This window comes from Passer domesticus, chromosome 6, assembly GCF_036417665.1.
Source record: "Passer domesticus isolate bPasDom1 chromosome 6, bPasDom1.hap1, whole genome shotgun sequence".
NCBI lineage: Eukaryota > Metazoa > Chordata > Aves > Passeriformes > Passeridae > Passer > Passer domesticus.
The window spans coordinates 32,305,860-32,319,029 of NC_087479.1; the positions used below are offsets into that span (position 1 = coordinate 32,305,860).

The 13,170-nt window shown below is 36.4% G+C and overlaps 1 protein-coding gene across 15 annotated transcripts in view; it reads right to left on the reverse strand.

Annotated features, from left to right (window-relative positions):
* Positions 1-6,015: 6,015 nt before the first annotated feature.
* FSIP1 (fibrous sheath interacting protein 1) overlaps positions 6,016-13,170 on the reverse strand; it is a 69,915-nt gene continuing 62,760 nt past the window's right edge. For 5 of the 15 annotated variants that reach the window (XM_064424183.1, XM_064424185.1, XM_064424189.1 and 2 more), the window contains exons 13-14: positions 9,615-10,161; positions 6,767-8,337 (exon numbers count right to left, since the gene is read on the reverse strand). In XM_064424183.1, the coding sequence (XP_064280253.1) occupies positions 8,312-8,337; positions 9,615-10,161 (573 nt within the window). In that variant the 3' untranslated portion in view covers positions 6,767-8,311. Of the gene's footprint in view, positions 6,209-6,579; positions 6,732-6,766; positions 8,338-9,614; positions 10,162-13,170 lie in introns of those variants that run through there. The other 10 variants (XM_064424192.1, XM_064424195.1, XM_064424194.1 and 7 more) reach the window with 5 other exon arrangements.

Genomic DNA, 13,170 nt, shown 5'->3' on the forward strand with positions numbered 1-13,170 from the left:
TGAAACTGCTAGTGTGATCAAAGAGCTGGTGCCAGGGCATTCAATCAGCTTCTGGAACATGCTGCTAAAACTTAAGAATGGTCAAGACTGGCTCATTGATCTCTACTTGCAGCAGCAGCTTGTTTTGTGCACCCCTTAGCAAAGGCAGGTGCTGTAACAGGAGTGATAGTGAGGGGATCCTGCTGGTGAAGAAAATTCATCTTTACATCTTCTTTTCCTGAGGATGAAGACTCCTGTTCTATGTCACTACTCTTCTGAGGGCAGTCCTCTATATTTGAATTTTTTTCCCACTAAAAATAAGGAGAGCAAACAAAGAACTCCTGGCTTGTTAGAGGGGCCAGGAATTTCTGCCCTCATCAGTTACAGGACTGCTTGACCTCCCTGGAATGAGATGGGGTAGTGGGAGTGCACTGTCACTGTACCCCATCTGATCTTACCCGGGCCTGCAGTACTGTATGTCCTGCAGGTCTGGTATTCTAACTCTTCTGGCCTCCCAAAAACACCGAGAAGACTGACAACTATAAAAAACAAAGATGGTTCCAACCTGGAGAAATCCCTTCATTTACTTGCAGGAAGATGGAGATACCTTAAAGCCAACAGTTTTCTGAATCTGGACATACCTATATATGAATATATGTAGGTCTAACTGAAAGTTTGAAACAGAGAACTGCTGCTGCTGTGGGGAAGACAGCCTTGGCAGCCCATTCCAATGATCTTGTCTTAGCCATGCCATACTTTCATGCTAATTTATTGCATGCATTTTTGCAGCTTTTCTTGTCATGAGAATAAAAAGGCAAGCCATATGCTTTGTGTTAACCCATAGCCTAAGTCCACCCACTTTTTGCTTGGTGGGTGTGAATACAGTAGGACACAAGAAAGAGCTATAGTTGAGGTAAGTTAGGCCTTGTCCAAAGAAACAACTATTAAAGAAAAACTAAACAGGAAGAGCATGGCAGGTGGCCACACTCCACAGAGCAGAGAAGCCTGTGGGAAATTTGCTATTCCCAGCCTCCCTGGACACTCATCAGTGGAACATGTCAAAGTACCAACCAATGCATGCCACTTCTAGAATTACTTGGTATTGGCCAACTATTTTTGCATAAGTAATCTTTTAATTTCATGCTATTGTAGAGAACACAGTGTTTTCCTTCCACAACATGGTCTTCTCAGAGCCCGTGCAAGTGCAGCACCTTAACTTTTAAAGTGGTCATTTGCATCAAATCTACATTCAACAGGTGTGGTAGTTTTACCAGTAGGTATTCATAAGCTATGGAGATAATGACTGAGGTAAGTGTAGAAAGATCTGCATCTTAATGACAATAGTGCATTTTTTACTGATACTGGTATGATTTTTGCAGGGAAGTCCACAGTAAGTGGTAGATTTTCAACATAAATTAATTTTGGATAGGACTGTTGAGATTGCAGAAGTAAACATAAAGTACCCACAAGGGGAGTTCTGGTTCTTATTTCTCACCTTTTCTGAAGAGAAAAAAAAACTGGTGCACAAAGTTGTATGAATATTTAAGCAGAGTTATGACAAGAGGGAGAGAACTCATTTTAAAAAGTGCTTGGAAAGCAGTAGTCTTAAAGAAGAAATCTTCCATAGCAAATCCATAAAATTAGACAAGTATCATAGAGGAACTTTGATTTTCAAATTTAAACAAATTCCGGGAAGCCCAGACATCATTTGTCTTTTATTTTTCACCTGCCTTCAAAGTGAAGAACAGCTAGCCTAGGCAAAACATACAAGGCTAAACTGAGGGCTGCTGAGACTCTGTGTCCATGTCCCTCGATGGCTCTGCTCACACAATGTGTATGGAGAGACCATTTTAGTGTTATTGTAAAATTAGGGTAGAATGCCTCCAGCAATGCCCTTCCCATCAAAACTATGCATACCAAATACACAAAGCAAACAATAAAATACAATGGCACAGATCAGTATTTCCACAAGAAAACAGCATATTTTTAAGGGAAAAAAAAAGTTCTGAATACAGAATACCTGCCTAAAAAGCAAATTTTTTCATGCACTTTAACACTCTGCAAGTTACTGCACACTCCAGAATATTCCAGTTTACTGTGTTTTTTTAAGCATAAGAGGTATTGCAGATTCAATTGCAAGCAGTGAGCTATTTCACATAGACATAAATGACAGGGAGCCTTTTATTCCAACTACTGCATCTGGATTCTAGCCAATCCCTCAATGAAACGTATAATTGGATAAATGTAGGTTATGGCATTAGTAGTATTCAAGTGCCTCTATTCTATTTGAAAAGGAAACAGTTTTTCTGACCTTTAAATCTCACTACAAATAAAGGAGCAATTATTTCTCAATAAGCACATCTGTCGAAAATTAAATTAAAGAAAAAATCAATTACTATTTTTCCTAGCTTTCATAAACCCTCCTAACTTGTCAGCTTCCTGAGGATCTGCCAAACCACCTTGTCTTGTATCTATCCTTCACACTGTGAGACTCCCAGAGGTGAGGCTCTCTCTTCATAAGTGGGGGAGGAAACATGCTTGGAATTGTAAACTCTGGCTAATTTTTCATGTAAAAAGCAAGAGAGAGGAGATATTTTTCAAAGCTGTGCTTAGAAAGCCTTTTTAAGAAGCATAACACAAAGGTGCATTCTTCCATTATTTCCTTGTAAATTTTAAATTTCAAACTTGTAAATTTTATCCAGCAAGTGCAGGGTTTTAATAAAATATAAAAATTCTTGCAGTCACTGAAATCACAGAAATTGAGTTGCAAACAACTGCCTCTCACTTATCCATCCCTGATATGGAGGTAAAAAGGCACCCTTGCCAGCACATCAATTTACTGGCATACTTTTTTACATTTCTAGACTAGTCCTTGTTACTCTGATGACATGTTTAAGCAGCCCTTTCCTCTCTGATCTGTGCAGCAGATAATTTTTGCACAGCCTGTTTTCACTCTGCGCTCAGCATGCCCACTGGCTCTGCAGGAGTTCTGCTGGGGAAGTGAGAAGGAAAGCATGCACCACAGCTCCACTAAGCAGACACAGCCCACGTGTCTTGGAAAAAGGCATTAGGCTGAGCATTTTTGTGGGCGTTTTCCTCTTTCTTTTTTTAAATGAAAAAAATGAAAGTTTTTTCACCACTTGGTAGAACTACCTTAATTTAAACTTGAATTCTGGACATAAAACAATAATTTCACTCATTTTATTGTTGTCCAGGTTCAGGAAACATTTTTTTTGTTTTTTTTTTTTTAATCAGGATATTTATTTTGACACTACTCTTCAAAATTAAAATCCCTCAACCACTCTAAGTCTGCACAATAACTGTAAAGCTGGAGTGAACTTCTGACACCATGAGAGTATACTGAAATTACTGCTGTAATCCTTTAAAATATCCCACTCAAATGCATAGTATATTTTCTATATTACATATTCAATTAATACATACAATGTATATATGCATATATATATATATATACACACACACATACATAATGTTAATGAAATTGATTGAACCACCTTAATTTTCCACTTTCAGAGAAAAAAAATATGCATTTTGTCATTTAAGAGAGAAAACCATGGCAGCATCAGAACATACCCACTGGAGAAAATCAGTATCAACAACTGAGCACTGGCCACCACAAACACCAGCACTGTATGTGTATCACTGAGGGGTCTCAGTGACAAAGACAGAATGATTTGGTCATGTATTGTTCAGCAATTAGATGCAATCACACCAGAATCTTTTCTTCATGGTTATGTTGCCTTCATCAATACTAAACTTTTGGAACAAAGCATCTATCTGTGCTGTAAAATCGTTGTGTGAAAAGAGATAAGGAGAACAAACAGCATAAATTTACATGCACACATGAAACTTCTTGTTCCTCAAACACCTCAAAGCCCAAAAATCAGAAGGATAACTTTAAAAATCAGTCTCCTTGCTCTGCTATGTTTTGGATTAAAGGAGCTAGAGAGGACATTAAAGAAGTTAGTTATCAGAATCTTTTGCCAAATAAAAGTTATGCTTTGTATAACTTTGAAGCTATGTATTTCAAAAAACCTGTTCCCAAATCCCAAGTTAGGCTGCAAAAGAAAATTAATTTAAATGTCTTAATCATCACTGCTGCATCACTCCCTGAGGAGAAGCTGCCACATTCCAGTGCAGCTGGAATTCAAGTGGCGGCCCCAATGGAGGGGTTATTGCAGGTCACAACACAGAGTCACAGGAAAAACAAAGAAAAACCCATGAAGCCTCCTGGGCTCAACTTTCTTTTCACCCTGCTATTGGTGATGTTTTAGCAAATGACCTTGTCACTATATTTTATATAATATCTCTGTTATTGTCCACCTCTCACCAGGACCATATTTTTCCTTTTTCAAAAGTTTTACTTAAAAGTGAGAATACAAAAAGAAAGGAGGGCTTGAATTGATATTTCACCTGTAACTTCAAGCAAGAAATAAAATATTCCCAAACAACCTGCTGTTTAATATAATGCAGTAGAAACCAAGCACAGATAAAACTTAGGTCACTCATTTTTTATAGTCTCCGAGCTTTGGGTACTGACCCAACACACCTCTGGAATAGCAAGCCATGAGCACTAGGTCCCTGTGGCTTGGAGCGACTGCAACTGGTGCAGGGTGCTCAGCACTTCCCACGATTAAAAGTTAAGTTGCAGAACTCCTGTTGGAATATACATTTCAAGTAAATATCCATCCAAACATAGCTGCTTATCCCTGAAATACCAGATGCAAATAAAAAGATACATGACTTCAGGAATGTTGAAAATCTTTGTTAGCAACATCAACCCTGTCTTAAGGGTGCTAGCAAAAACTTTTTTATAGCAGCAAGAGATTCAAGATAAGAAAAAAGACCAGGAAAATCGGGAATTTTTCTTAATGTTCTCTAGATATTATACATACAATCTTTAAACATAATTTAGATTTCTTCAAAAACTGCCCAAGCACTTGAAACACTGTTTTTGAGAAGGTCTCTACAAAACACAAGTTCCATGTGAAAATAACTGGACTGCAAAAAGATTAGAGCTAGCAGACAGTTCTGAATGAATATCATACAGGCACAGAAAATACTCTTAAAAACACTTGTCAGTATAGCTTTAGTTATATTTATGCTAAAAAGATTATGACACAGGCTTAACATTTTTATGGTAAGAAATAAATGTAGGTGAGATTTGAAAAGTTCCTTAAAATGTGATTACAGCAATCCTATGCAGAACATCCGCTATGCAAAGGTTTGTTATTGCTGTTGGAGAACAAGTAAAAACATCAGAAAGTAAAAAAAGAAATAGCAACTGCTTGTTGCAAATATCATGTTCCATTCAGATTTTTAACTGAAAGCAAGTTGGTTACATTCTGATCTCTGTTATATCCACACACTTACAACTTCCCCAGAAGTGTGCATCCAATCCTACTGGCAACTCTGTAAATTAGATTAAAATCTGGATTAATATGTGCATTAAACATTCATATTAGATCAAGTAAACCCTATGCAATAAAAGCCCATGTATCGTAAATATTCTAGTCCTGCATGCTTTCTTGCTGAATGTTAAATGACTATAGGTATAGGATCTGAGAAATATTTTGTCCTTTTAGGTCAAGAAGTCACAAGAGAGCTTGTCAATGGGATAAATCTGTTGAGTCTTCTTTGCTAGAGTATCTCTCCCCACTCAAAAAAACTTTTAAAAATGAACCATGTTTTTTTAATAATGTTTTCTTATTCTGACATTGCTGCACATGAAATGGGAAACCGATCATCAGCTGAGTAAATAAGCCAAAAATCAGGAAAAAATACTAGATAAAGACTAGACATTCAAAGACCTGTAATGAATTGTTACTATTCTCTCAAACCCAAACCAGCTGCATTACCCTTCCCCCATCACTATAAGGTTTTACAACCCAGTAGGGCAAATTTCTGAATGCCTCCACTTTTACTCCCTCTAAGCCTTCACCAGGGGCTGCCATCCTTCCTCATTTAATTGCATTTCCTAACTCAAAGATATGAATATTTGCTGTGTGGTTACCGTTTTCCCAGACAGGATTCAGGCAGACCTGAGCAGACTAGTACTGATGTCCTGACCCAGCAGAGCACTTGTGCAATTCCAGCCTTCAGGCAAACCAGGGGTCCAGCCAACAGACAGCTCCGGGGCAAAAACTGACTAATGGGATGCTTCACTGAGTCAGGACTCTGAGTCAGACAGGCTGCAAGCTCCAGCACACTGCAGTGAGATAACAGAAGACACGATTTAGCTAACTGTATGAAAAAGTTAGACTGTGCGTGTCTGTGAAGTAAAATGAAATTATTATATTTTTTCACACCTTCTCTAATAAAGCCCCATCAGTAAATACTAAACTTTTCAAGTTTGGTTGGTTTTTTGGTTTTGGTTTTGTTTTGTTTTTTTTACAAACAAAACCATACATGTCTTATCTGACACACACCTACACAATATCTGTGTACATTTCTTTATAAGACAGAAAGCTCCCAGGAAACTTAATGAAATGCAAGAGTTTATTTTGAAACCAAAACACAACAATACATGACAATGACAATAATAATTATCTCTAAAGAAAAAATCAACTCATGGAACACTTTCAATTATAATAATTTATTCCCATCAGGTTGTTTGGTATGATACTGTATCAGTGCAATATCACTGATAGAGGTTTAGCTACACTTGCAGAAAACAGTTGTGCAGAGAAGCATAGAGTCACTCTCCCCTCAATTTTCTATGTTCATATGATCTGAAAAAAAAGAAAAGGTGCTGAGCTGCTGTAAGCACAAAATTATTTGCAAAAACAAAATATAAAAACGGTTCATTCTACTTAAAACTTAATATAGCCCCTCAAAATGGAGCTGGAAATGATAATTTACTGGCTCATACAACTATGAGAAATAACAGCCTTTTCATATCTGCATGTGGGCAAGTCTGGATTATGCTAACCTCAGTAAACATCATCTGTGTTTACATACATATGAGCTGGGTATAGATTAGTGCTTCTTTCAAGAAATAATCATTACTTATCTTTGAAGGCACACGAGAGTTTCCTTCATATATATACATATATATGCGTTATACTAATAATTACGCTTTCCTGAAAATATATATAATTTAATGTATTACAGTAAATCTCTATCACAGACTACAGTACCATAAGGAATACAAAACTGAAATTGTGCTAAACCAGTTTCACACTACTTTATTTCCTTAGTCAGCATTACAAATAATTTAAACTGTATGTAGAGTGGGCAAAAAAATCAAACTACTTGCAGAAGATTATGCATACATATTTAAATGTCCTTTAGAATTAAGACAATAATAAAATGCAACTATGCAAATATCTCTTACAAATTAAAATTACACATGACATTTCTCATACCTTCATCTGCAGATATATTTGCCTCAAACTCGATTGCACTGGGATCTCTATTTCTCAATACAATTAGCACATTTAATCATGTCTGAACTAACAAGCAAATTATCTGCAGAATGCGTTAAGCAAGTTTACAAATTCAATAAATAACACACCCTTTGGCTTATGTCCAGAACTAATTGCTTCAGACAGAACTGAGTCACCTTTGTAGGAAACAAATTAATTAGCTTCTCAGTAAAAAATGAAAAAAATCAGGGACTGAAAATTCAGAATACTTCCCCTCTCAAAAAAAGAATTTGTATGCAAAAACATCATAAAACCAAGATTCCTATAAACCACATGGATTTGAGCTCTACAGGATTAAACATTACTCATCATCTGTTTCAGTCACTAGTGAAAACAGGTAATTGAAATATCCCATTACATTACTCTGAAACACATGATTTTGACTCAAATATATTTAAATTATTATGTGATAAATGTTAACCCATTCACCTTGTAGACTTCTACAATGAGATGTCCCATATGAAATCCACTTAATATTGAAAATCTCCTTCCTCTCTTGTGCAATAAAATGACCTCACAGTGACAACATCTACAGTTACCTGCTCACTTCACTACCCAGTGGCCACAGTGCAAAGCGCTTTCCATGATTTAACACATTCATTCTTAAAACACACTCATAATGGGAGCTGGTAGTTGGGGCTGAGTCACACTTGCCTCTGACCACGCTACATCTCTTTGGACTAAAGGAGAATTTTAACTCAAGAGAAGGCAGCAAGTCACTGAGTTTTTCTCACTGTTGGTTGCCAAAGAAGCCTGGTGGTGCAGTATGGAATCATGTTGCTCCTGCACGAGATCAGGCTGCCCCTGGCAGAGCTGACCTCTGTGATGCTCCCCATGAGCACCACTGCCACCCTGCTCTCCTCTGGGCAGACCACTCTCTTCCCTCACTCTGCTCCTCTGATGCCTGCATCTACATGAAGAGCAAAGACAGCTTGTGAAGGTAGCTGATAAGTAACCTGCCAGGAAAAAGAAAGCACCAAAACCACCCAACCTTTTCTACAGGTACTATTTCTGTCTTCTTCATGTAGAAGCTAGCACTTTAATCTCCTAAGGGGAAAGTAGTGCAGGTAAGTATGGAGATCAGCTTTGTCTGGCAGTGTAAAAATAGCCATACTAGGACTTCCTGCATTCTGAATTCAGGCAGAATCACTTTGAAAAATATTAAAATTCCCATCATTGTAGAAAGAGTAAGTACAAACAATCAAAGTGTTGTGATCATAATTATGAAATTATAATATAGCAGAGGGATATTAGAATGTTCTTCTTAATTACTGATGTACGTGAAAAAGCCAGTTTCTCTAAATCCCGAACAGATTGCCAGTATAACAAAGACCAATTGACAAACATAGAAAAATGTATTGATTTCTAGTAAGATTAGATTCTAGCACTATAATCACAACTTTCATGCTGTCAAAACTGTTATGAAAAAAATAAAAGGCTTAGCTGCCTAAAATCTGACTTATTTGAACAGTTGGCCTTCTAGAAAGAGAACTAGTCTTAGGTTAAAAATCTAAATACAGATTTAGCTTACAGTATCACTATGTAATTACATATAAGTAAAGAACATTAAAAAAACCCAAGAGACAATTCCACAATTGCTTTATACCAGACAGAATTTTTTTTTTTTTTTTTTTGCTGGTTAAAGTCTATTCTTTCTTTTACCAAACTAAAAGTAATTGTTCAGTATTATTAATTTTGGTATCTTATATGTGTACATTTGAACTCCCTAAAAGCAGTTTATTATCTTTAATATAGCCAGTTCACGTTTTTTCCTATATGACCGAGTTTACCTTACGAAAAACTTTAATGAAACACTTGGATTTTCATGTGAATTTTTGTACCAGCTACTGCAAGAATATTTGCTCTCCACAGAACAGTGAACATGACTTTCTACTACCAAAAAGGTAATCCTTATGTGTTTTCAACACTGTTTTCCAGTTGACAGAATTAATCAACATCAGTGATATATTTCATAAAACTCCTAGTCAATTATTTCAGGGTAAGAATTTTAATAAACATTCTGTTATTTTGTGTGTATTACTTTTGGCACAGTTTTATGTTTTCTAAAGAACATTCTTGTCCCACCGTAATAATCAGTGTGTATTGGTGCATACCTTTGGTGAGAACCTGCTTAGGTTTTTTCATTATAATCAAAAGCCTATTCTAAAGGGTTGTTAAGAGTCTCACCTCCTTTGGTTTGCAGTGGTATGCTGAGAATGTCAGCCTCTGTGGATGGCTCATTGTTCATGCTGATGCAATATAATGGTTCACCCAAGAAAGAAGGTTTCTTCAATCTTTTTGTGTTGAGTGCTCTTGACATAAAGTAACCTTCAGTAATACTCTTATCTTCCATCTTCTGTAAACCTTCTAGGTCATCAGGTTCCTCTGTTTGGGCCAGTGAATCCTTTGATAAGTGACTACCAGCCAATGCTTTGCTGGTATAGTAGCCAGGGATTTTGCTCTCTGCATTAACACATAAGCTTTTGTCTTCGACTCCAGCCTTTTCCTGAGCCATTAACATCCCTACAATATGGTCTTCAACTAACATTTTGGAAAGACTAGATGTAGAGTGAAGAGTGGAGTCTTGACTTGTGTAACAAGGGGGACTTAATCCAAAAGAAAGAGATTCCTGAGACTGTGGCATGGTAACGTTACTTATTGTTCTCTGAGGCTGCATACATTCTTCCAGAAGGGTCTTAAGCTGCTCTTCAGAGAGGCTCGTTTGTTCTTCAGTCTAAAAAAAAAAAAAAGGCAAGAATTTCTTCTGTCAAAATATAATTAATGAAAAGCATTGCCATAAAAACAGCTTGAGAGATACACTGACAGAATCCTTAAAAAAATACCAATGTCTTTCAATTCAAGCTGATTTTAAATATACATTTCCATAATCACAAAATTTACGCAGCATCCTCACTAGGTTCTAGATAGATTCTGTGATGAAAGTTAGGAAACAAGCCTGATGTCCACAAGGTACTGAGAGGCCTTTGATTTTTGCATAGTCTTCCATGAGATCTGACTGGTTTTTAATTACCAAAGCATGCACTTTTTCATATTTCTTGGTTTGCTGTGAATACCTACAGACATGCACACATACACCCTCTTTAAGATTTTAGCTACTGAAAGCAAAATAGCACATTCCAAAAGGAGTGCTGGGGCAATGCAGCTGGGGTTACAAATAGTTTTGGAAGCACCAGCCCACAAAGACAGTCACATGCCGACTGAAATATTCCCAGCCTCTCACAGTAGAAATGCCACATAGTCTCTCTCTCAACCATGTGACACAAAACTCATCACTTACCTACCATGGCAAACATGACCCATGGCAAGTGACAGAAGAAAGCTCTGTCTTCTGTAGGACAGTTTTAGTGCTTCCTTCAAGCTGTCACTGCTCGCATAGCTCACAGATGTATCTTTTCAGTTAATTTCTTATTCAGAGACAGGCACACTCCCATCATTTTTATCACACAGGACATTTCTTAAAATTAGATCTTAAAGATAATGACTGATACTGGTTGATTATGGTGAAGAATAGCAAAGGATATTTTGCTTAAAGAGGTTAGCAATAGGGAGTTATTTCCAGCTTTTACAATCCCCTTTTACAATTTTCCTTGACAATTTAAAGATTATAATGATAAGGACAAGACTGTTTTTAGATATGTGTAATACATTTGCCCATTAAATAGGAGCTATAGAAGATATAATAATATATACTTTAAATGTGGGAAATGCTATGCAACTTATGGAGAAAAGTGCAATCAAAATCTCAGTTTTACACAACCTCCAAGACACAACGGATCAGCTGACACATTAATGAACCCTTAGGCTACAGTGATTTATGTAAAACAAAAATTTTATTCATTGTGTAATGACTTCTACAGAAAATTTACTTTACATTGTGCTAGAGGATGGAGCTACTGTCATTTCAGAAGAGAGATCAATATCAGATGTTTAGCTGACATTTTTTCCCTGAAGGTCTCTGATCCAACTACAGGAGTCATATAATCCTGTTTGATATATATCATGACTTGGCTACAGCCAAGGTACCACACGGTGTATGGATTATGCCTGAAAACTGATTACTCATGTTCATCAATGGGGACAGTTTTCAGTCAGGAAGGAAAGAATATTTCTTTGAAAAACTTGTGGCTATTAAAATTACAAAATGACACTAAAAAGTGAACAAAAATGACATTTTAAATTACCTTCAGACACCATTCTGTACTTAGTCAAACATTAATACTAATAATCATTGCTACAGACCAAATCCTGTACACTTCAGGCGCAAAGTGATGTGCAAAAGCTCAGCTCTATAGAGTTATTTAACCCAACACTCTTTTCCTGTAGATATCAATTTCCTTTCCAAAGATACTCCAAGTTTCTTTCTTGCACATAAAACTCCAACTGCATTAAAGAAATCAAGATGTTAAGGGCTTTTAAACACGCGAAAAAAAAAAAAGGAGAAAAACAATGAGCATCGACAGACTCTTATTATGGGTAGAGATCTTTATTTAGATGAACACATCATCAGGTAATTATATTGAGATTCACATAATCGTGGTATCAATTCATGTATTTTTGATAATATTAACTGAAATCAAGCCACAAGCTTAAGTACTTACACATTAAACATGCAAAGTATTACAACATCTTCAAACTTTACTTAGTCTTCTAAATTTTAATCCTAGCGTAGAAAGTACTCACTGGTGAAAAAAAACTAATGGAAAAAAATTAGTAACAAAACACTATGATGAATCAAAAATAAAACATGAAATGTTTGAAATTTTCACTTTTAATCTAAACTACTAGCCCATGCTGAAGTCCTTCAATTTCTTGGAAAAGTATTTTAATTTGCAGGATAACATTTGTTTCCAAGCAGTGATTATCTAGAATGGATTCACTGTAAGAAACAACAGCATCCACACAGGAAGACCACTACTGGAAGCACAGCTGCATCGAGAGTATATCCCCAGAGCAGATTATACTGTGTAAACATAACTATATTTGTAACATAGAAGATTCTCACATCTGGAAACCCACATGGATTCCCACATGGTTTTGAGTGCGTGGTTCTATACTAACATATTTCAAAGCTCTTGGCCAAGATCATTTGGAGCTAGTTTTATGTTAATGACAGTGCAAGTCACTCACTGCAGAAAGGAATTGTGTATATGAAGCAAATGAATGATCAGTACAAAATTAACATTGTGAGGAAAATCATCTTGTCCTGCCTTTCTTTGGTCCTTTTATTTCCCCTATCCCCACCCCATTTATCTGCAGTCCATTTTCCCTGACTCAATTTTTTTTCTTCTTTTTTTATGTTTCAGGAAAATCATATGGCTTGTATTCATAGATTATTACCAGAGGGGTAAGGCATATGGGAAGGGAAATGACTATAATAACAATGGAGTAAAAAAGTTTGGGAACTTGTTTTTCTCCAGAGTGGCAGGCCTGCAGCCAAAGCAGACAGTGTAAAACATTTCTTTGTTCCTTCTTTTTTCATTCTCTCTCTTTCTCTTTTTCTCCCTTTGGATTTTTTGTAAAACATACATGTAAAGATAAGGAAAGCATTTAATAAACCTCTCCAAAAATTACGTTTTAAAATACTAAAGGTGCAGTGTTATTTTCTTTTGCCAAACTCAAGAGATGACTATAGGCTTAAGGAAAAATACACAGTGGAGAAGATAAACAGCCACCAGTCATCCACTCAGCAGCCAGGAATTTACATTGAAATGAAAGCAGAAAG